This window comes from Xenopus laevis, chromosome 2L (assembly GCF_017654675.1).
Source record: "Xenopus laevis strain J_2021 chromosome 2L, Xenopus_laevis_v10.1, whole genome shotgun sequence".
Taxonomy (NCBI): Eukaryota; Metazoa; Chordata; class Amphibia; order Anura; family Pipidae; genus Xenopus; species Xenopus laevis.
The window spans coordinates 74749604-74775220 of NC_054373.1; the positions used below are offsets into that span (position 1 = coordinate 74749604).

A 25617-nucleotide genomic window follows, 5' to 3' on the forward strand; every position below is an offset into this window, starting at 1 on the left:
TCGGTAGTGGGATGTCTCGAAGAGTTTGTATGCGGCCGTCGGTGATATGTCTTTTACCTTGGGATATGCATTGTCCTAGGAATATCACGGTGGTTTTGCACCATTGCAATTTTTCTTTAGATGCCTTGCACCCTTGGTCGGCCAGAAAGCATAGGAGATCAGCAGACGACTCTTCGCATGTGGGTAAGTCCGGGGTACAAAGTAGCAAATCGTCCACATACTGTAGTAGCGTAATGTCAGGGTGGGAAGATATCCAGGAGTCCAGGATGGAGGTGAGAGCGAGTGAAAAGTGGGTAGGGGAATTTTGTGCTCCCTGGGGGAGGACAGTCCAAACGTATTGTTGTCGTTCATGGGTGAACGCAAAAAGATATTGGCAGTCCTCCTGCAGTGCAATCGAATAGAAAGCATTTGCCAAATCTATGGCTGTAAAATGAGTGGCCGAAGGGGGAATGCCGGACAGTATGGTGTGAGGGTTTGACACCAAAGGGGTTTCCATGACTGTAGCTTCATTTACAGCGCGTAGATCTTGTACTAGCCGATACTTATCTGGTTCTCCCACTTTGCCTTTTTTCTTGACAGGAAAAAGTGGAGTGTTGCAGGGTGATGATTGTTTCTTGATAGCTCCGTTTTCCAGGAGCGTCTGCAGTTGTTTATTGATGGAGTCGGACTGGGCCGGTTTAAGTGGATATTGAGGCTTCCTAGGTAGTACAGCGCCTTCCTTAAGGCGAACCGTAACTGGAGGGACGCGTAAACGTCCAATGTCGTCCGGACCCTGTGACCAAAGTGTTGGAGGAATGCGGGACAGTACATGAGCTGGAATACTGGAATCGGATAATTCGGTTAACTCTGTGGAGAGAAGAAGGGGTACGGAACAGAGAGAGGTTGCTTCAGCCTGGTCCAATGGGGTGGAAACAGTTATGGAGCCATCTGGTAAGAAAGCAAGTTTAGCTTGTAGCCGGTAAAGCAAATCCGTTCCTAAAAGATTTAAGGGACAAGTAGATGAGACAACAAAACGAGCCAATAGTCCAGAATAGGGTCCAACCTGCAATGGACAGGTCACTGGGTTGTCCCGTGGCCTGCCATCCACCCCTACACAAGAAACAGTGGTGTTAGATAGCGTTACTTGTTTGGGTAGATCCTGAGTCCTGATAACGCTTCTGGCTGCCCCTGTGTCTATCAGGAAGGTAGTAGGGGTACCCTGTATTGGCAAAGTCAATTTAGCTAAAGGTCCAGCTGGTTCAAGGGTGGTCATATTGGTCAATACAGGGGTGGGAGACACAGGGTTGCCCTCGTCCTAGGGACGGTCTGTCGGGGTAACAGGAGGGGGTGGTGGTGGCCAATTGCCATCCTGATTTGATGCTTGTGACTGCGAAGAACCACGTCTGGGGGCTTTGCAGTTCTTACTGATATGGCCGGCTTTGTTACAGTTAAAACATCTAGGACCATTGCTTTTTGCCTTGCAATCTCTGATGTCGTGTCCTGTCTTCTTACAATAACGGCACCATACTATATCTTGTGTGTCTCTGTTAGGAGTACTATCCGCCACCATTAAAGGAGTGGTTTTATGGGGCACTTGCTGTGAAGCTTCCAAGCCCTTGGCAACGAGTGCCAATGTCTCAATAGGTAAGGTACGATATTCTGGTCTGGCTGTCATCAACCCCTTTTTTAAAGGTTCCTGTAATCCGGTCACAAAGGCAGAGGATAACATTTGTATATGGGTCTTGTTGTGACGGCTAAATCCTAAATCTATGAATACTTGTAACATTCGGACTTGGTACTTCTCAACAGATTCGGATTTGTCTTGGACCATATCGTGAATGCTAATGGCCTGATCAGCCAGCCTATTCTGTGCCCAGGATTTAACTTGTTCACAGAATTCCATCCCTGACTCGTAACTAACAGTGTCCCTGACTCGACGGGGATCAAAGGCAGTTAACATAACAGGCCAATAAGCATCCCCTGCTTTGATTTCACACAGACTCTCTAAATCTTTCCAGGTGGCAGAATAGTTTTTCTGGATTTGGGACAGTCTGCGATAAAATTGCATCGGATGGTGATCGGGGTCAGGTAATTGGGCCAGGAGGGTGGACGCTTGGGAAGGGCTAAAAGTTACATATAATGCAGGTCCACTCATGGTTTGCATTCTGGAACCCTGTCGGTTCTGGGAGGCAAAAGAGTCATCATCCCCGGGATCGAAAGCAGGCATGACATAAGGCAAAAGTGGAGTATTGACTAGTGAAGCCTTTTTATGACCCGACTGATAGGGGGTACTCATGCGGGTTAGTGTCTCCCCAACCTCATTCAAAATCCTCAAATCGTCCGCCCCCGCATCCCTTTATAACTGGACAACCCTTCTAGATTTCTGGGGAGCTCCAGGGACCTTTTGGACTGCCCCTGGAAAGCCTGGAGTGGTGGAAGTAACTCTAGACCCTCCGTCATCTGACACCCCCCCTGTAGCCCCGTCTACTTCGTCACCCGACAACATAATGTGAGTCAAATTCGGCACCGGTACGTAGTACGCACCTTCAGGGGTCAAGACGGGGTATAATGGTGTGACACCACCTTTTATTAAATTGTCGGTGGGTATAGTGGACTGCCCTGAATCATGAATAGTTTGTGAACTTGTTGTTTCTTTATCAATATGAATGTCAGACGGGGCGGTGGGCGTCTCTGGAGACCCATCCTTATAGGGAGGGGGGGGGCTGGTAGTATTGACCATACAGTGGAAAGGGGGTTCTCTATGGTACAGGTATTTGATATTCCCATCTGATTGTATAACTCTTTGTTCTGACCACCCTTCCCTCTGCAGACCCTTGGCAACCCTAAACCACGCTTGTGCGGTGGATAACAGACCCTCGTCTTGGAGAACACCCTTTTTCTCCTTTATTACGCTTTGCCAAGAATTCGGCTGTAGCCGAGGTCCGTTCGTGTTTATGTCACATAATTTAGCCAATTTGTTGTAATCCTTGACAGGCTTCTTCCCTTCTCGGCTCTTGACTATTTCAAAAGCCGAAATCCCTTTTTGATCCCCCCCCCCTGTTTTTGACTGCTCGTTCCCCATTACTTATTCAGCAATTCTTCCCAAAATTCGTCAGCGCTATGTAGAAGGAGTTTGGCCTTATCACTTCGTACACGTATGAAATCCAGAATCTCGGACTCTAAATAATCGGTATCTGGGTGTTGACCACAGACCATGGGACTGAGTCCGTGGTCGAAAGCAGATTTCCTTATATCAAATAGACTATGACCCCAACTGTTATCCAAATCAACGGGGAAATGAACATTAAGACGATACACATAAGATTCTTGACCCCCAAGGGGTGAGTCTGCCTCTGGAACGTTGGGATGTCTACCTAACTCTTCCTGTGTATAGCCTGTCGTTTTTACACTGATCAATCGGTAACCTTTTTCACTTATTATAAACACTAAGCCGCACAGACAATCTGGACAAGACATGAGGGTTCAGTTGTGTCAGGGGTTTTACGAGACACCAAATGCTCTTTAGAGATAATGGTGTGACAAAAAATTCTCAACTCTGTCTATTTCCCCAGCTTCACAGTTATCTAGACCAGCCGCTGGATGACTGTCACAGACGCCTGGATGTTGACCTATGGAGAGTATTCTCGCCCTTATATTGAACAGACTGTCCCCCAGATCGGTAGGACACACAGGGAAATGGACGTTGAGGCGATATACCTGAAAATCTGTAAACCCGGGAAGGACCGGTCCTAGACCTAGTCCACTAGGTGGATAGCCCCCTGGGGTAATCTTTGCTAACCTCCACCCCAAAGGAGTGATTGCAAACAGTAAACCACATACACAATTAGGACATGACATTGACAAGATAAAAATTACAGATATTCAATACACAAAAGACACTGATAACCTCGATACTGGTGGATATCGTGACTGTCTGCAGACCAGGTCAACAGGGAACCTTATTCCCACGTCTGGGAGATATCGTTAATACGCTCCTCGGGATCGGCCAACCACTAGGCAGTGTTGCCGATGGAGAGACACACTAGTGGCCGACTGGCACGGCCGGTGTGTTGGAAGCTGATACCACCACCCCACGGGATCGGCCAACCACTAGGCAGTGTTGCCGATGGAGGGTCACATAAGGGGCCGACTTTTTCACGGCCGGTGTGCTGAAGGATGGTACCGTTCCACGACTATTAGTAGTTCCCTGTTACCAGATCCCCTTTCGATTACCTATGTCCCCATCCACCAGTAGGGAGTCAATGGACAACAAAACATAAACCGGGCACAGATACTCTTATACAGGTCGGGTAAATGGCACCAGGCAAGATGTTACCTGTCTTTGCTGACTACCAAAAGTCGATATTGACAACAAACACCCTCAGCAGTAGGTATAGGTATGACACAGGCAAGAAACTAATAACATAGGTCTTACCTGTGTCCCGGAGGTGATCAGTCTCCGTCCTTTCCTCTACTGGGCGTCCGTCGTCCGTGGCATCGGCTAGTGGTCAGCCAGAACCTGGTGCCCCACGTTGGGCGCCAAAAATGTTGTGGACAGAAGTATGTCCTAAGAGTATCTGACCCTTCCAAATTATATGATAAGTAAATCCAACCGGCTGGCAGAAAGAAAATGACACTGACACGACTGTTCAGTATGCAAATGTTTCTCACTCTGGCTTTATTGCAAAGTACAAAAGGTTATAAAGGCAAAGCGGAGGTTTGACACCCCCCTAAGCTTGCGGTTAAGCTATATAACTTCAAATGGAAAAACTGCAAACTACGAAAGTCTAAGTAATATATCTTCAAATGGAAAGCAATAAGGTATAAAGTCTCTTATGTGGTTTAATTCAGCAGTCGTCTTCAGGAAACAGGTGCAGAGTGGCATAACCACAAACGTATGTGACCTTCTTAGCAGAAGTCTGTTTCTATGAAGAGGTTCCTCTTGGTTACGGCCTAGCGGAATATCTGGGTTATAGAGACATCTGAGCAAGTAAATATGTTTTGCAAAATAGCTTGTTTTGCAAAATAGCTTGTGCACGGAAATATAGCAGACATGCATGCAGTATGGCAGTAAAATAGACTTTTTAAATGATAGCAAACAGAATAGACTGACCAGTCCACCACACTGGAAAGACCTACTGGTAAATAAAGCATTAGAGAGATTATTGTATTGTCCCCTTATATATTTATACATAGTTATCATGTAACCCCTTGAGCGCCTCTTCTCCAGCATGAACATCCACAATTTGGCCAGTCTACAACTGATTCAGGGAGAGAATTCCACATCTTCACAGCTCTCACTGTAAAAAACCCCTTCCGAATATTTATTCTTTTCTTCTAATTGGAATGGGTGACCTTGTGTCAGCTGGAAAGACCTACTGGTAAATAAAGCATTTGAGAGATTAATATATGATCCCCTTATATATTTATACATAGTTATCATATCACCCCTTAAGCGCCTCTTCTCCAGCGTGAACATCCCCAATTTGGCCAGTCATTCCTCATAGCTAAGATTTTCCATACCTTTTACCAGCTTAGTTGCCCTTCTCTGTACCCTCTCTAAAACAATAATGTTCTGTTTGAGTGATGAAGACCAAAACTGTACGGCATATTCTAGATGGGGCCTTACCAGTACTCGATAAAGTGGAAGAATGACCCCCTCCTCCCGTGAATCTATGCCCCTTTAAAATACAGCTCAAGACCTTATTTGCCCTTGATGCTGCTGACTGGCATTGCTTGTTACAGCCGAGGTTATCATCTACAAGGACTCCAAGGTCCTTTTCCATAATTGATTTGCCTAGTGCAGTCTCATTAAGGGTATAAGTGGCTTGGATATTTTTACATCCCAGGTGTACGACTTTACATTTATCAACATTGAATCTCATTTGGCACTTAGCTGCCCAGATTGCCAGTTTGTCAAGATCCTGTTGCAAGGATGCTGCATCCTGGATGGAATTAATTGGGCTGGATAGTTTTGTCATCTGCAAACACTGATACATTACTTACAATACCCTCCTAAGTCATTAATAAACAAGTTAAATAAAAGTGGACCCAATACCGAGCCCTGAGGGACCCCACTAAGAACCCTACTCCAAGTAGAGAATGTAACTTTAACAACCATCCTCTGTACAGTCATTTGTGGGGCACGGTATCAAATTCTTTGGCAAAATCCAAATAGATTACATCTTCTGCCCCCCCACTGTCCAGCATCTTACTTACCTCATCATAAAAAGCAATCAAATTTGTCTGATATGACCTATCTAGCCACTGACTAGATTGAGCTGAGCCATCAGTGCAGCTATGAAGTGAACCTGGGAACTCTGACTCCTCTATTGTATACACTGAAGAAAAGAACAGATTTAGCATATTTGCCTTTTCTGTATCTGTTATGGTTATACTGGTACAATTATTTAATGGAGCAACACTCTCACCAGCATCTTTTTTTTTTTTTTGTAACTTACATTTTTATTAATTTTCAAAATAAACAAGCAGACAAAACAGAGTAAGAGGTACATCAACATTACATAGAGTGCAAGCTGTTCCATCCAAAACCTCTAAGTATAGCAATAGACTACGTCTAAGTATTGGATTCAACAGTAATTGTAAGGCAGTACAGCAATTGCATAAGGAGAAACAAGGGAGGAAAAATAAATAAATAAAAAAAAAAAAAAAACAGAGGGAGGGGGGAGTTGAAGCTCGCGGACATATATCATAGCTGTAGCCTATCAATAATTACCGAAAAATTTAAGAGCAGTCAGTTCTAGTCAACATGTAATGGTCCCAGTTGCCCCAGATATTGCTATGCAAATCTAACGTATTATTGATGCGGGCAGTCATTTCCTCAAACTTCTTGTTGCTTTCTAGTCTAAGAGTTATTTCTTGGATGGTGGGGATTATTGGAGTCTTCCATTTGGAGGTAATTGCCAGTCTGGCTACTGTGGATATCTGATTAACCCACTTCTGGGCTGCTTTTTTCAATCTGGGGATAGGTAGGGCTAATAGCAAGTGAGGCATTGTAATATTCATTGGGGAATTAAAGACCGCTATTAACCTGCATCTTTTTACTATCAATATATTTTAAAAACTTTTTGGGGTTAGTCTTAGCCTCCACCGCAATGCACTCATTATTTCCTTTCTTTGCCTTCCGGATTGCTGATTTACAACGTTTATTCATTTTTGAATGCAGCTTCTGTCCCAACAGACTTGTAGTTTTTAAATGCTTTTCTCTTCTTTCCTATTTACGTCTTTACTTCTATATTAAGCCACATCTACATCTACCTGATCTTCTACATTTACTCCTTAAGGGAATATATTGAGAACAGTAGTGATTTAATATCATTTTAAATGACAACCATTTCTGTTGTGTGTTCATAGCTGAAAACTTATACCGAATCAATGCTCTGAAGGGCAGCTTTTCTGAAATTGATGTTTTCTGTTGCCCCAGTGTATATTTGTTTGCACCAGACATTAAATTATATAACATTATGGTCACTATTACCCAGGGGTTCAGTGACTTGCACAAGTTCTGGGTCATTTGAGATCACTAAATCTAGAATAGCATTTTTTCTGGTTGGCTCATCAACAACCTGTGCCACAAAATTGTCATGCAACAAGTTTATAAACTTGTTCCCATTACCTGATCTGGCAGTACTGTTGCTCTAGTCAATATGTGGGTAATTAAAATCCCCCATTATTATTACGTTAACCAAACTAGCAGCATTTTCTGTTTGCATCAGGAGCTTAGCCTCCTTCTCACTTACATTAGGGGGTCTATAGCATACTCCTCCAATTAATTTGCTGGAATCTTAACAATTGGTGAACTCTACCTATAAGACTTCTGCCCCTCATTTTCTAACATCACCTCCTCCTTTATATAAGCTTTTAAATCCTGCCTAACAAACACATACCCCTCCTCCTTTTCTATTGCCTCTGTCCCTTCCGAAACAAAGTATAGCTGCTGATATTAAATTAGGGATGCACCGAATCCAGGATTCGGTTTGGGATTCGGCCGAATCCTTCTGCCTGGCCGAACCGAATCCAAATCCTAATTTGCATATTCAAATTAGGGACGGGAGGGAAATTGCGTGAATTTTTGTCACAAAACAAGGAAGTAAAAAATGTTTTCCCCTTCCCACCCCTAATTTGCAAATGTAAATTAGGGTTCGGTATTCGGCCGAATCTTTCACTAAGGATTCAGAGGTTCGGCCGAATCCAAAAAAGTGGATTCGGTGCATCCCTATATTAAATGCCCAGTCATGCTACTCAATCAGCAATGTTTCGGCCACATCAATCACATCATATTTTCCCTCCAGCTATCCACATTTTACCAGTCAGACTTCTTGCATTTGCAAACATACACTTAATGCTGGTACCATATTGAACAAATGTCATGTCGTCCTCGCTATCCTTAACAGTACCCCCAGCCAAATCTCTTCCCCCATTTTCCCCATCATCTCATCTAACCTGTCTTCCATGGATTCCTTATCTAAACCCTCCCCCTCCCATGCCTAGTTTAAAATCTTCTCCAACCGTCTAGCCATCTTCTCCCCCAAAACAGCTTAAACCATCATCATTGAGGTGCAGCCCATCCCTAGCAAAGAGCCTGTAGTCGACTGAGAAATCAAGTCAGCCCAGTCCTGTCTTCTTCGCATTGCTTGTGGCACAGGTAATATCTCTGAGAAAATTATCTTGGAAGTCCTTGACCTCAACTTTACACCAAGTATTTTAAAAAATTCTCTTTAGGACTTCACCACCTCCTCTAACTTTGTCATTGGTACTTATGTGTACCAAGACTGCTGAGTCTTCCCCAGCCCTGACAATACTCTGTCCACTCGTTTCACTACATGACGAACCCTAGCACCAGGCAAGCAGCAGACTGTTCGGCAGATTACCCTATCCACCTTTCTAATAATTGAATCCCCTATAACTAGAACCTGCCTTTCCTTCCTTGCACACCCCCCACTACCCGTATTAGAGCCACTGCCTCCCAGGGTGTTCTGAGAGTCAGCCTGCTTCATACATGGCAGTTCAGAGCCTTCCTCCCCAGCATCTTCAGCCAATATGCCGAATTTGTTGTTTTGGACAAGCTGTGGACCAGCCCCCCTATCCTTCTGTTCCCTACTTCCCCTCCTGACTGTCACAAACCTCCCTCCCTCACCGTGTAGGTGAGTCTGCTGTGTCCTCAACCCCCTAGGCAACAAGCCAAGGTGGTTGCCACCTCGGTCTGACCCGACTTCAATACATACATCATGTAGCAACATCACAGGACCTTGTAGGACCCGATCCAGCGCTGCCTACTCACTTTAAGCAATCCTGGGCCCTCCAAAGCTGCCAAGGACTCCCCCATCCACAGAAATGGTAAGTGGCGTTTCTTTACACACACTCACACACTCACACACTCACACACTCACACACGTAACTAAAGGTAGGGTTTTTTTTGGTTTTGTTTATTGCTTTTCTGTGGGTTTTTGTCTTTTATACACTCGTAGTTCTGCACATATTGACACACTTACATACACATATCTACACATTTACACATTTTTTAGAACTGTACACACATGCATATACACATTTTTTTTTATTTTTATCCCTTTTTTTTTTTGTTCATTTTATCAATTTTCCTCTTGATTTCACAGCGTGACTATTGGATCAAACATTCTGACTGCTAAACACACTGTTGGATCAGTTATTTCATTGATTTGCCTAATTGTTTTTTTTTAATGATTTTATGCTTGCATTGTTGTTTTTTAGCGTCGTTTGTGTTGATCATTTGGAGTAATAAATTTTTTTAGCAATTTTGGATTCGTCAGAATGTGTACTTTACAAAAATATATGGTTTTGTGGGGGGTCTTTCTGCTGTTAAGAGTGTCTTGAGACATTGGGTGAGATAAATGTGGCCAATTGCAATATTTCTAGGCGATTTTCAGAAATGTTGTAATAACCGCTGCCTTTAGAGTAGCTTTGCAGTATGGTAGTTTGGAGTAGAAAGACCTAATTACCCATTTTTGATTCGGCAGAATGTGTGGTTTTGGGGCTCTCTGTGCTGTTAGTCGGTCGTGTGGCACAGTCAGGGGTTTTGTTCACAGAAGACGAATCGGCAGTGGAGAAAATTCATATGCAGTATTTTTATTTGGGGTCCGCACATGTCTGCTGCTTCGGTTCATCTATGCATATTGGGCATCAAACTGTTCAGTTAATCCTTACTTTTTTCTACCTTTGCCCCCCCCCCAAACTATGTAAATATGTTGATTTTGCAGTACCTTAATATGACAGACCATATGAGGGGGTCTTTATTTTGGGGCCCCTATATGCCACGTACTTAGGTAAACCTATAGATATTGGGCATAAAATTGTTCAGAGGACCCCAAGCTTTTATATTTGCGGTGATTTATCTTGATACCTTGTAGTATGTGGGAAAAACGATGCTGCAGCGTGGAATTTTTTGAGGTGATTTTTGGATATGTTGCCAAAATAGCCAAATTTAGGAAAGGTTTGCGGGTTGGTGCTTTGGAGTAGAAAGACATGCATACCCAATTTGGATTTGGGGGAATGTGTACTTTCCAAAAATGCCTGGTTTTCTGGGGTGAACATACTTTTTTCTACCTTTGCCCCCCCCCCAAATCTATGTAAATGTGTTGATTTTGCAGAATCTGGAATTACAGACATGTCACATGACATGGGGCAGCTGGGTAATTGACAAAATGTCTAGCCCCATGTCAGATTTCAAAATTGAATATAAAAAAATCTGTTTGCTCTTTTGAGAAATGGATTTCAGTGCAGAATTCTGCTGGAGCAGCACTATTAACTGATTCATTTTGAAAATTTTTTTTTTCCCATGACAGTATCCCTTTAAGGTTTTTAACCCTGCTTAACACTTAATTTACATGCAACACTTGCTTAGCAGCTCCCACACACCCTTTGAAGTCACAGAGTTAATGGTTTCAAACAACAGAACACAATGCCTGATCAGAATTTACCTGAATAACTCCTCCCCCTTAATTAGCAGGCAGAGAGAAAGAGAAAAAGAAATGCTGATTGCTACCAGCAGTAAAAAACAACCCCTTATTAATGTTTTTTAAAAAATGTTCCCCATAGAAACTATCTCGGCATAAAACACAAGAAAATAAATACACTTAATGTACAGTGGTGTGAAAAACTATTTGCCCCCTTCCTGATTTCTTATTCTTTTGCATGTTTGTCACACAAAATGTTTCTGATCATCAAACACATTTAACTATTAGTCAAAGATAACACAAGTAAACACAAAATGCAGTTTTTAAATGAGTGTTTTTATTATTTAGGGAGAAAAGAAATCCAAACCTGTGTGAAAAAGTAATTGCCCCCTGAACCTAATAACTGGTTAGGCCACCCTTAGCAGCAATAACTGCAATCAAGCATTTGCGATAACTTGCAACGAGTCTTTTACAGCGCTCTGGAGGAATTTTGGCCCACTCATCTTTGCAGAATTGTTGTAATTCAGCTTTATTTGAGGGTTTTCTAGCATGAACCGCCTTTTTAAGGTCATGCCACAACATCTCAATAGGATTCAGGTCAGGACTTTGACTAGGCCACTCCAAAGTCTTCATTTTGTTTTTCTTCAGCCATTCAGAGGTGGATTTGCTGGTCATTGTCCTGCTGCAGCACCCAAGATCGCTTCAGCTTGAGTTGACGAACAGATGGCCGGACATTCTCCTTCAGGATTTTTTGGTAGACAGTAGAATTCATGGTTCCATCTATCACAGCAAGTCTTCCAGGTCCTGAAGCAGCAAAACAACCCCAGACCATCACACTACCACCACCATATTTTACTGTTGGTATGATGTTCTTTTTCTGAAATGCTGTGTTACTTTTACGCCAGATGTAACGTTCAACTTTTGTCTCGTCGGTCCACAAGGTATTTTCCCAAAAGTCTTGGCAATCATTGAGATGTTTTTTAGCAAAATTGAAACGAGCCTTAATGTTCTTTTTGCTTAAAAGTGGTTTGCGCCTTGGAAATCTGCCATGCAGGCCGTTTTTGCCCAGTCTCTTTCTTATGGTGGAGTCGTGAACATTGACCTTAATTGAGGCAAGTGAGGCCTGCAGTTCTTTAGATGTTGTCCTGGGGTCTTTTGTGGCCTCTCGGATGAGTTGTCTCTGAGCTCTTGGGGTAATTTTGGTCGGCCGGCCACTCCTGGGAAGGTTCACCACTGTTCCATGTTTTTGCCATTTGTGTATAATGGCTCTCACTGTGGTTCGCTGGAGTCCCAAAGCTTTAGAAATGTCTTTATAACCTTTGAAATTGAACTCAGGTGTGATAAACCACAGTTAAGTTATTTTTTAACAAGGGGGGCAATCACTTTTTCACACAGGCCCATGTAGATTTGGAGTTTTTTTTCTCCCTTAATAACATAAACCTTCATTTAAAAACTGCATTTTGTGTTCAATTATGTTATCTTTGACTAATAGTTAACGGTTTTTGATGAGCAGAAACATTTAAGTGTGACAAACATGCAAAAGAATAAGAAATCAGGAAGGGGGCAAATAGCTTTTCACACCACTGTATCTACCAGTTTACCCCAAACAGAGAAAAGAAAAAGTGGTTTGTCTCAGTCAGATACACTCAGAGCACACAGCAGTCAGTTATTTGCACTTACTCCCTTCTTGCACCCAGCACTCCCAAAGGCAGAAACTGCCTTTTGCTTCAACCTAGTGTAAAATTTATGGCAGTTGTGCCCAAGTACCTGGACACGTTTTTTTTTTGTTTGTTTTTTTTAATTAATTTTTTTGCTTTCTGTTTATCTGTATGAATCATTGTTTTCAAGGCAGTGCATGAATCAAACAGAGTTCCCCATGAATGATAGTTGGTTATAGCAATTATTTAGTAATTAACGAATTATCTCCTCTACATACAGCTAGAATCATGACTTGGAGAATCCCATTATTCAACTAGACATAATGAATTATATGTGCATTATGTTTTCAAAAGTCTCTCTTTTTCATGTGTATGTTATGTACACACCTCAGCATTGCTCTTTGCATGTCCCTGCCAACTGCCCACTCCCTGATAGCTGCATGCACAGGAAAGTCTTTTTGAATGCCCCCATCTCCTTGGATCGGGGTAGCCCTCCACCAGGTCTGCTGTCCGATGTAGCTGATATTGTCTGGCAGTGGCCAATAGAATAGTGTTTCTCCCTCATATAGACACCTTTGGGCTACCCTTTAAAAAAATCTAACGTAGGAACTTGCTGTTGGGTGCCTGTGTAGAAAATAAATGATTCTAAGGAATTGTGAACGGAGTTTATTTATTAAGCACCAACAAACAAATAACTGATATAAGAGGAAAAGAGGGCCTTATCCCAGAAAGCTTACATTCTAAATTGAATAATTTCTCTAAACTATACTAGTTGGGGAACAGCATCCTGCCTCACAGCAGTTTATTTTGGATAAGGAACTTGCATATTGTAATTCAGCAGCAATAATGTGTTATTATAATAATGCTGTGGATGAATGTGGGCTAGGTTGTGAATGGTTGATGATGGGATAGAATCTTAACAGTCCCTTACTCCTCCTCCTTCCAACCTTTGATAGCATTCCCCACTGTTTCTGTCTAAATGTATATATTATGTGTTGTAAATGTTATTCTAGTACAGTCTGCTTAAGGAACATGGTGGTCTTATGCAAGAATTTTAGTCGTGTGTATTTTCCATATATTTTTTATTTTTTTTTTCCTTGTTTTGTTTTCTTAGAATTTCCAGATGAAAATGGGAAATCCCAGAGAGTTATTAAGCATGATGAGGATTCCTTTCTGATTAAAAAGTTCAAGAAAAAGAAGAAAAAGAAGCACAGAGATGATTTGAGAGGCAGAAAGCTAAAAATGTATAACAAAGAAGTTCAGACACTTTGTGCTGGATTAACACGCATTACTCAAGAAACGCAGGATGAAAAGGATGCAGGGACAGAAGTTAATAGTGAATCCTGCCGGTATTTACAAGATGAAAAGCTTTGTCGCTCTGATTTAGGAACTGAAGAATATAGAGTTCCCCACGAAGTCCAGATGCCCTTTGCATCTCATCAAGAACACTGTATCCGTACTACCACCTTAGATACAAGGTCCAAGTTCAGCAGATTAATGCATGAAGAAAATCAATCAAATGGAGGAGCTCCAGTACTACATGCCTACATGGATGAACTCTCCTTTTTGTCTCCTATGGAGATGGAAAGATTTGCTGAAGAGTTCTTGGAACGGACATTTGGTGAGAATGATAAAAGTGCAGCCTATTATGCCCTGGCCGTAGTTCATGGTGCTGCTGCTTACTTGCCAGATTTTCTAGACTATTTTGCCTTTAATTTTCCGAATACTCCTGTAAAAATGGAGATCTTAGGAAAGAAAGATATTGAGACCACGACAATTGCTAATTTTCATACACAGGTAAGTGTTTTTCTTTTTTTTTTTTTTAATGTTAAGATCAGTAGATTAGCAATTATTTGGAGGTAAACCTTTAGGGTAGGGACACACTGGGCGATTTGGGGAGATTTAGTCGCCTGGCGACTAATCGCCGCGACTTTCCACGACCAATCTTCCCCGAATGCCTCCCCTCACTCTGCGCCTGGATAAAATGAAAAATCGCCTGCGCTAATCACACGCGGCGATTTGTTTTCCGAAGTCGCCCGAAGTTTCCTCGTGAGGCAACTTCGGGCGATTTCGGAAAACGAATCGCCGTGTGTGATTAGCGCCGGCGACTTTTCATTTTATCCAGGCGCAGAGTGAGGGGAGGCATTCGGGGAGAAAAGTCGCTGCGATTAGTCGCCAGGCGACTAAATCTCCCCAAATCGCCCAGTGTGTCCCTACCCTTAAAATACAAATACCGCATGAAGGCTGGCAACATGGAAGACACCATTCTGACTGCATTTGTTCTAGTGACTTGTCATGTTAGGCTAAGGCTAGGGTAATAACGAGTGAGTCAGTTCTTCAGAAAGATGATTACCCAGAATGCATTGTCTATGTTTTACAAGAGCTGTTTGGTATAGAAAGTTACAAGAGATGGGTACAAATCCTGCCCACTCTCTAGAGCAGGGTCCCCAGCCTTTTCTATTTGTGAGACACACAAAATGAAAAAAGTGTTGTCAAAAAAGTGTGGGAGCAACATTAAAGTGATTGGTGATCAGCATGTTGCTCATTAGCCACAGGGTGGGGACCACTGCTCTAGAGGCCTTGATTTTCGAACTGCTCTTGCGGTTTTCTCTATTTAGACTCCTTTGTCCAGCTTAGCTGAATGCCTTGGGAATTACTGCAAAAGAGCTGGATATAGATGTATGTTTGGCAATTTAACTAAATGCCTTATATTTGTAAAGCTGTTAAGGCAAAGGGGTGGCATTTTGACGAACACTGCAAGGGTATCAAAGTAATTAAAATCTAATGTACTGTTGCCCTGCAATGGTAAAAAATGCTTGATGAAGACTATATATAAACAAGCTGCTTGGTAGCCATGGGGGCAGCCATTCAAATTGAAACAAAGGAAAAAAGGGACAGATTACATAGAAGATAACGGATAAAAGGACGTCAGGGGAGCTGCCTCAGCCTGCAGCACCAAACGAGTTACCAGGGGCAGCAGTAAGGAGATCTGGATGACCCCACAGGATAGGTAAGCAATTTCGAAGGATTGGTCGGGCTTCCCTAAAATCGGTCGTTCGGCAAGAAGAATCGTCGCGTCTATGGGGACCTTTAGAGTGTGAGGTGGCATTGCAGGGGCTACCTCAGGTGGCTTCTGCTCTAGAAATATAGCTGAGCACAATTGTATTAATCAACGCTTATCCATTATGTTCTGTCTAATCTGTACCTTTTCTCCAGATTGAACGGCTTCCCCATTGCTACACAGCAGCTTATTTATAAACTATAGGATTCTTTCTGAAGCAAACACACCGCTTTTGCTGTTGCATGCTAACAGTATATTATATGTGAATTACTTTAAAATGCTTTCATTTATTTGGTGTTACTGTTCCTTTAAAGTGTGCCAAGCAGGTGAAAAATAAATCGATTAAAAGTTAAGGAATATTAACAATTTTAATTTGGCTAGATCCTTGGTACGTATCATCCTCTCTCCAAGGTTTAAAATATTGATGTTTCAACAGAATTGCATATTTAAATCCTACTCTTACATCTCTTTAGTGGCCACCATTTTGACAGATGCAGCCCAGATGTATATGTTGCCACACATGACCAAACATTATCCTTGTGTAGCTGCAATACTTTAGCTGACACTACTGTGCATGCAGTGTAACTGCCCCTTCACCTTGTGCCATCTTGTCAGGATCTTTTTTTTTTTTTTCTTACAGGTAAGCAGAACATATTGTTGTGGAACATACAGAGCCGGTCCTATGCGCCAAATCAGTCTAGTTGGTGCTGTTGATGAGGAAGTTGGAGATTTTTTCCCTGAGTTCCTGGACATGTTGGAAGAATCACCATTTTTAAAAGTAATAATACTGTAAAATCAGTTTAGTCCACTTTTTGATCAATTGGGTGCTTATTTCTTTTGTTTTTCGTTATCCTCTGAATTCACTTTTTTTTCCCCCCCAGATGACTTTACCGTGGGGGACCATGTCTACTCTAAGGCTTCAGTGTAGGTCACAAAGCGATGATGGCCCAATTATGTGGGTGAGGCCTGGAGAACAGATGATCCCTACAGCAGACATGCCAAAATCCCCATTCAAACGTCGACGGTTAGTCTTCCCACTTTGCATATAGTTAGCCTTGCATTGTAGTTACTGGAAACCACTACAGAATTGCCTTTGAGTGATAATTTTTTTAGTGCTCACACCCTCAGTTATTTTTAATGCTAGTTTTGTGATATGGCCAGGCAAAAGCTGGTGCTGTAATGGGTGGAGGGGTAACAAAAGTAATATTTCTGTATATCTGTGATAGGCCAAGTCAGCCACTGCCCTATGCAGCCCAGATGGCCATGCTCCCCACCCTCGAGTGAAGTAGCGTGTGTGGTGTTGCTTCGGGCTTGTGAGTGTGCATGGTTTTAAAAAATGCACACACAAGTTTAAAATGTGCGAACAAAAGATTTTTTTTTTTTTGCTCACATAGCCAAGAAGGCATTAGAGAGGACATTGGTCTGGAGTAGGGAGCAGCAGACAGAAGAGGTCCGTGCCTAGCGTTCCACCGCCCCCTCTGTTGCACTCTAGGCAAGGCCCTCTTCTGCCTACCTTTTAGTTGATTTATTTTGTCAGGCACATCAATGCTTAATTGCCTAGGTTAGGGGACAGTAGCAATATAGTAAATACTCCTACCCTATCCTATACTAACTTAATATTCAGAAAGGGTTACAGTGAAGTTCTCTCCCTGAATCAGTCCTTCTGTCACATAACAGCTCTTAGTGCAAAGTTGATCCAGGGATTGGTCATCTTATCAGGAAGGTATTTTTCCCCAAATGAGCAAATTTTAGAGGCTTCAAAAAGGGTATTTTGCCTTTTATATGCTGGCGCTATATAAATAAATTTTAATAATAATACTAGAGGGTTGAACTCTATTGACATGTATCTTTTATTTTTTTTTCACCCTATTTTACAATGTTACCCTTAATGGAGAACTAAACCCACCTAGTAACAAGTCCCCCTTAACTGTCTGCCATTGTCGCACTGTGCATTTTTCTAAAAGGTGCCCCTTTAAAGAAAAAAAAATCCAAACCTAAAATGCAGAGCAGCATAGTGGAGTTCCCAGGCAGAAGATGCCCGTTCTGTCCGTCGCATTCTCTTCGTTCTCACCGTGGGAGCATTTTAAGTTGCAGTTGAAGCCGATTCCTGACTAGGCCCATCTGTGCATGCTCCCTGAGGCTTTGTGTTTGCGAAGAGACCCGAAAAAAAAAAAAAAATGAATGTAAATGGGCAGAAGGTGGTGCCGGGGAACTCTGCTGCTCTGCATATTAGGGTCGTTTTTTTAAGGGGCACCATTTTGACTAGTGCACAGTGCGGGGAGGGGGTGATGGCAGGCAGTTACCTTCCTTTGGGTCATCATAACAATGGATGCAACCCTGAAAGGTTGGAGAAGATTACTCCGCATGCTTATATCATCAGGTACTGGACCGAATGCTTTCTCTCATATTCAACTGATTGGACAGAGCTCAACCCATTTTAATTGTGTGACCATTGGTTTTTATGTAAATAATTGCCAAGGGAGCATATGGAGTTGGGGGGGGGGGGATTCATAAAGGAATTGTTCAGTGTAAAAATAAAAACTGAGTAAATAGGCTGTGCAAAGAAAGATAAAGTAATGTGACATTAAAGGGAAAGTTTTTTTTGTTTTTTTTCTCTCCAATAAACCCTAAATTCCTTTAATCCCCAAGGTTTTTTACCTTTTAATTTTTTATTCTAAATAGGCTGTGCAATTTTTTTTAAAAATGTTCTATTCACCCAGTTTTTATTTTTAAACTGGCATGGCAAATACTGGAGTGGGCACAGGCCAAAATGATCTGCCACTTAAAGCTGTATTAAGAGAGCAGGAGATTTTACATTAAAATGTCATGCTTTCTAGAAATAGTTTTTGCAGTGACATGTTTTGTTTTTGTTTGTTTTTTTAATTTTTATTTCCAGGTGGTACAGGATATTTGCAGAACCTAATATTCTCTTCTTAAACAAATCTTTTTATGCAGAAAAAAAAAATTCTAAGATCAATTTTACATGTAGATAATGTAGTGGAAGCTTAGATTCTAACATGTTTATGAAAACTTGCAGATCCATGAATGAAATAAAAAATCTCCAGTATCTTCCACGAACAAGTGAACCCAGAGAGGTTCTCTTTGAGGACAGGACGAGAGCCCATGCTGACCATGTTGGGCAAGGTTTTGACTGGGAAAGTACTGCTGCTGTTGGCGTGTTGAAAGCTGTGCAGTTTGGAGAATGGTAAAGAATGTGAATTGCAGGCTATTTTTTTTAATGTATACGTTTTCACAATATTCTTGTTTTCTTATGCAGAATACAATTCACAGGTTTCTTTAAATTGTAAATTGTTCAGTAGTATAATTGCTGTATATCGATTTCATATGGCTTAAGTACAACATAACCACCGTTTTGTATTGTGTTTTAATCTTGCTTTATTTGTTTGCAGGAGTGATCAACCACGCATAACCAAAGATGTAATTTGTTTCCATGCAGAGGATTTTTCCCATGTTGTGCAGAGGTTGCAGCTGGATCTCCATGAACCACCAGTGTCACAGGTGACCACATTTAAAGTGATCGTTTCTTTTCTATGTATTTTTATATTTGGAGTTACAGGACATACTAAGGCTGGATGTTCTTTTTAAAGCCAATTAAAGCCCTAACACTAATTTTCTTATTTTAGCAACTGTAAATTTTGTATAAGAAGAATTTGCCCACAGACAGATCTAGCAGATTATATTCTACAAGTCGGATATAGATGCACGTGTCAAAAAAAAAAAAAAAAAAAAAAAAAAAGGGACATCTAAAAATCTGATGTCTAAACTATATGGAGTCTTTGCCATTAAACATCCCTGTTGGCAGGAAAGGCTGTATGCTGTGTTTGCACCCGATAAGATAAAATATGGTGCCTGAAACACTTTTTATTCTTATTTAAATACATCCGATCTGTTCCACAAATTTGACCAAAATCTACTGTGTAGTTTAGCCCTTAAGGCCTGATGGCCTCTGTAGGTGGACTTCTTCCCTTGTGTGTCTCTGTGCTTATTACTGTGCTTATTTACAAATTTCTCTCTACAAATTTCTCTCTTGCCTCCTTAAAGATTTTTCTACTTTTTCCTCACATTCAGGGGCTTATTTATTAAAGGTAGAGTTGTGTTTTTCCTGAAAAAATATTTCAGGATAAAAAAAACATACACCAGCTAAAACCTGTCGATGTCATGTAGAAGTCAATGACAGAGGTTCCTTGAACCATTTGAAGATGTTTTTTGCCTTCACGATTTTGGCAACTCAGTAGTCCAGGTGTAGATTCTGAAGTGTTACAATTTTCCACATTAGTTAATACATATTCGCAACTATTGTATTATAACAGCTGCCTTTAATGAAACTCAGGAATTCTGTTCTGCAGGGCCAGCAGTGTAAGCTCGGGCAGGGAGAGCAGGCAGAAGAGCTCAATCTGGACCTAACCACGACCCGCAAATGGTGTGCCGAGGTCGGCCTGAACTCTCACATCACTAGTGAACAACCCCTTTAATTAGTATCATACTGTACAATACAAGACAGTTACTCTTGTGTTGGCAACTAAGCATGACCGAAAAGAAAAGGGAGAAGAATAAAGGGTACCCTGATAATATGAACACCTAAAAAGTGGTGGTTCATCTTTGAATTAACTTTTCATATGTGATAGAATGGCCAATCTTAAAGGGCATGTAATGTCTAAAATAGAATAAGGCTAGAAATGCTGTATTTTGTATACTAAATATAAACATGAACTTACTGCACCACTAGCCTAATCAAAGAAATAATTTGTGCTTTCAAATTCTGCTACAGGGGACACCATCTTGTTACTTTGTTAAACATCTTTGCAAGACTAAGACTGTGCACATGCTCAGTGTGGTCTTGGCTGCTTAGGGATCGTCATAAACAAAGCTGCTTGAGTTCTGCATGGCTGGGAAGTAAGGCAGGGGCTCCCCCTGCTGTTCATAAGTATGATTGTTTCCCTGCTCAGCAGTTAGGGACCATCTCATAATTCCTATCCACAGCAGTAAATGAAGGGAGAATTTCACTGCATACAGTCAGGTTTCTTATATAAATGGTACACATTTTTTAATTAAAGTATATTGGAGATAGGTTTCTTTTTCAATGAAGAAAGTAAAAATGGTATTTTATTTTTTTGCCTTTAAATGCCCTTTAAAGGAGAAGGAAAGCTACGGAAGCATTTTATTGCCAATAGATTAGCTGCAATAGTGCAAGCTAGAATGCTATATTTATTCTGTAGAATGTTTTACCATACCTGAGTAAAAAGCTCTAGAAACACTGTTTGTTTAGGATAGGAGCTGCAGTATTAACATGGTGTGACATCACTTCCTGCCTGAGTCTCTCCCTGCTCTGGGCTCAGATTACAGTAGAGAAGGGAGGGTGGGGGGAGAGGAGCAAACTGAGCATGCTCTTGCCCAGGGCAATGAGGTTTAAGCTGAAAACAGGAAGTCTGATACAGAAGCCCATGAGTACACAATAGAAGGAAAGAAATGTGCTGTTTCTTTTGACAGGGGACTCAGAGCTGCACTACTTTGAGGGTTTACTGGTATATTTAGGTGGACCTTTCTGATAAGTCTTACTTAGTTTTAACCTTTCCTTCTCCTTTAAGCAACTTTTGATTTGGTCTTCATTATTTTATTTTTTTCATTTTTTGCCTTCTGAGTATTTGCAGCTTTCAAATGACAGTTACATCTAAAAAAAACAAATGCTCTGTACTGCTACAAATGTATTGTTATTGCTACTTTTTAATACTCTTCTTTCTCTTCAGACCCTCTCCTATTAACATTCCAGTCTCTTATTCCAATCAATTCATGGTTGCTAGGGTAATTTGGACCCTAGCAACTGAATAGCTGAAATTGCAAATTGGACTGCTACTGAATAAAAAGCTAACTCAAAAACCACAAATAAAATGAAAACCAATTGCAAATTTGGTTTAATATTCAGTTACATAGCATCATGCAAAAACACACACACAATTAAATTAATTCTTCCTTAAATTCATTATATATTAACATATCAATATTATCCTTTTTACTTTAATGTTTTTCTGTTCTCAGTGTGTTCAGTGGGTAGATGAAGCCAAACTCAACCAAATGCGACGAGAGGGAATTCGCTACGCCCGTGTCCAGCTCTGTGACAATGATATTTATTTTATTCCCCGCAATGTAATACACCAGTTCAAGACTGTATCTGCAGTGTGCAGCTTGGCATGGCACATAAGGCTTAAACAATATAGTGCCAACAAAGAAGATCAACAGCCAGCTGAAAAAGATCATGCCTCCGACATCTCTAATCCAAAAGATGAGTTAGAACCAGCTTGTGTTAAAATGGAAGAGGAGGACACCTTGATCACAGTAGCACAGGGACCTTCCCTTGCACCATCCATTCCATCTCAGAGGTTAGAAAGTGAGACACCGCAAACCCAAGGAAATCCCTACCACACATCAGGCTGACTTGTACATAAAGTAGTAAAGACTTTCCTTTTTATTTCCTTTTCTTTTCTGAAGTATATTTTTTAAATTTTGATGGGAAGTTATAGTTTTATAACTGATCTTTTAATTCCTATCCAGTAACTGTTTAATATTGTTGACTGGGGTTTCCCTTTACAGATTTGCTGCCTGAGTGGCCTGCATATGTGTTTTAATTTTGTTGCCAAACCATTTGGCTAGAAAGGGATAAGTAATGCATTGTTAAAGTCTTTCCGGTTAAATTTTCGTTTGAAACAGATCCATGCAGGAGAGAGAATGAAATAATGTTATTGCGTCTTAGACTGAAAAAAAGCACTTTCCATTAAATATTTTAGCATGGATTATTAGCTTTCTGTGTCGCTTGCCTGTTTTTACACACACAACATAGGCAAAGTAATGGTATGACTTAAAAAAAAAAAAAAAAAGTTAATTCATGGTACAGGTATGGAATCCATTATCTGGCATGCTTGGAAAATGCTGTTTTCTGCATAAGGGGGTTTTCTGCAGTTTGGATAACCATTCCTTAAGTCTATTAAAACATTTACATATTAAATACACCCAATAGGATGTTTTTGCCACAATTTTTTTTACAGTTTAGTTAGCATCAAATACAAGGCACAATTTTATTATAGAGAAAAAGGAAATCTTTTAAAAAATGTAATTTGCTTAAAATGGTCTATGTAGGAGAATACCTTCCCATAATTTGGAATTTTCAGAAAACACATGCCATACCTGTATTAACAAATTTAAGGAAGTACCGCATTGAACATTTTTATAGCTTATAGCAACTGCACTTTTTATTTTACCTAAAAAGGCACAGAACTTAACACTGGTCTGAATGCTATGTAAAGGCCACACCACTTCTATGGCACAGCGAATGTGCAATATATTCTTTTCTATTTAGGGCCTTTTTTTCCACCTACCCAACTCTGTAATATGCCCAAAACATAAATTTCTGTTACTCCAGTTTAAGTAGATTTATAAAGCAACCCCATATATAAATTCTGCAGTAGTGTACAGTAGAATTGTGTATACATCTAATAAATACATAATTACTTCCAAATAAAGATGGCCCTGCTCATTAGAGCTTATTATTAGACTTATTAAATATGCAACAGGACTTCCAACCTAATTGTATATTTGGATTTTTAAATATATAGACCAATTGAATGTTCTTAATTCACTAATGTCTACTATGACATTAAAAAAATTCCATATCTTAATTGACGTTTTAATTTGTATATAAATGTTTCAGTGCATTATGTGTTGACTTTTGCTTTCCAGTAAATGTACAGCTTTATTTTTGTTAGCTTCTTGTCACTTTAACATCTGAAGAAACCATCTTAAATTCTGTGGTTAATATTTATTAGTTCATGAATTTGCAGTTCATGTTTTACTTTGCTTGAGAAAAAAAAAAACCTGTCTTGCCAGCATTCCCCCCCCTCCAAAAAAAATGATCTTTCTGAAAGCAAGCACTACTTTGTACATTCATCTTTTTATACCAGGTGTTGGAATCCATTAAAATGGTTCAGCTTGGGAAGAAACAAAGCAGTTTATTTGAGGTAATGGCTGCTGGTAATCTTAAACAATAAAGGGCCCTTACACACGGCCATTTTTACCTGCGCTCCCCCATGGTTGCGCTTTCTTCCGTTCATCCGTAGGGGAGTGTAGTAGTAGAAGCAGTCAGTTATTTTGAAGGGGGCTGTACTCGCACAGGCGCATGTAGGCGCCAAACGCATGTGAAATGCAACATGCTGTGTCCCGTTTGCCGCTTACATGCATCCGTGAGAGTACAGCCCCCTTCAAAATAATTGACTGTGTCTACTCCTGTGCGCAGATAAAAATGCCCGTGTGTAAGGGCCCTAAAGAGGGTTTGAAAACAGTGTGAAAAATTACAAAGCGTGTGGGGTTATTTTTCCCCTTATTTATTTAATAAAAAATGGTCTGTGTGCAGCTGTATGAACTTAAGAATCTTTTGCACTGTGCTGCAACAATTTCCATGTATTTAATGGCCATATAACCTACCACAGATATTCCAAATATTAACATAACCATGAAATTGGAAGTACTTAATCCTTGTTTCTTACATCGAAAATCTGACACTAGCACTGACTATGCAGCAAAAAAGGGATACCAATAAAAACGTGTAAATGGACAAATACAAAAAGGCAAAATTAACTTATTAGTGGTAGAACAGATAGAATGCTTGTTTGCCTTCTACTAGCAATAACATCTTGAATAAAAAGATAAAAATCAGACACAGGAGTTTGCTTTTTTGTTTATGCTGCAAAAAAGACATTTGTAAAGGGAATGCGTGTTCAGAGCCCCTAAGTATACATGTTTTTGTATGTTTGCTAGAATTACCCTTTGCAATGCTTGAATTATTCTGTATTGATGCAGGGTGGTTTGATCATTTCAAAATGCCTTGGGTGATCTGCACATGTCTAAATGTGTCTTAATTATGTATCTATGGTTACATAGTTCTGAGCAAGACATCCACCAAGTTCAGCCTTATAGCCAGGTAATTTCAACCTTACTTCTAGCTGATCAAGAGGAAGATGAAAAGACCCTTCTGAAGTTGCCATTGTATTTGTAAGCTCTTATGAAGCCTGGAATCCTCTGACTAAAAATTGTTAGAAAATATAGTTACAGCTAAACCTGTTTTACAAAGTTGGACAGAATACATTTTCTAAATTAGCCTTTGGATAAAATCATGACCATTGTCTACAGAGTCACTTTGCTGTACTTTCACAGGGAAAAGCAGGCAGCAGCCTAACATCCAAGAGGGGGCAGTTACCGACCCTGACTTCTTCAGCTAGTTCCAAGAAATTGTTTGTAAATTTGATTCCCACCCCAAGGCAAACCTTAATTTTCTTTAAGTCACACTTAAGGGACTAAGGAAGATTTGAAGGGATTTACAATACCAGTAATAAATTTAACTGTTTGGCAGCAGCTTACCTGTAGCATTTGCAGGGGATTGGCTGAGCTAAGTACATGAGGGCAGTAGGGGGTGTTCATTGACTGTTACCATATTAGTGGGAGGGCATAAGATGGAGGAAGTGTGTTCCTGAACTGAATTATGTGAAAAGCAAGTTTTAATTAAAACTGTCTGCCACCTATGCTGAGTAGAGCAGAGTAGCATTAAGTAACAATAACAGTTGTAAATGTTTTCATAAATGAAAATTAAGTTAGCTAGGAATGTTTTCATTTATTTATTATGAATAGGTTCATCTTCAGTGGGATGCTACCCTGTGTGCATATTAACTTACTTTTGTGGACGCCCATGTATTTAAGCACACATTGGATGTTTTGAAGAACAATTGCTTTACCAGGGGATGACATTTCAATTTTAAAAAAAAATGTTTTACTATCCCTTTAATATTGAATCTGGATATTTAGCAGATTTATTACTTTAGCACAATTATTTTTGTGATTATACTTTTAGAGATGGTGCAATTGAAGAAAATAATTTAGTATTCAAGGAAGTTAATGTTCCAGTTTT

The 25617-nt window shown here is 40.5% G+C and overlaps 1 protein-coding gene across 3 annotated transcripts in view; it reads left to right on the forward strand.

The window, feature by feature from the left end:
* The window catches only part of rsbn1.L (round spermatid basic protein 1 L homeolog), a 37765-nt gene extending 15216 nt beyond the window's left edge, over positions 1-22549 (forward strand). The window contains exons 1-7 of one of the 3 annotated variants that reach the window (XM_041582060.1): positions 594-930; positions 13704-14386; positions 16291-16428; positions 16532-16674; positions 18688-18855; positions 19061-19169; positions 21705-22549. In XM_041582060.1, coding sequence (XP_041437994.1) covers positions 918-930; positions 13704-14386; positions 16291-16428; positions 16532-16674; positions 18688-18855; positions 19061-19169; positions 21705-22100 — 1650 coding nt within the window. In that variant the 5' untranslated portion in view covers positions 594-917 and the 3' untranslated portion in view covers positions 22101-22549. Of the gene's footprint in view, positions 1-593; positions 931-13703; positions 14387-16290; positions 16429-16531; positions 16675-18687; positions 18856-19060; positions 19170-20017; positions 20516-21704 lie in introns of those variants that run through there. The other 2 variants (XM_018246592.2, XM_041582059.1) reach the window with 2 other exon arrangements.
* The last annotated feature ends 3068 nt before the right edge of the window (positions 22550-25617 follow it).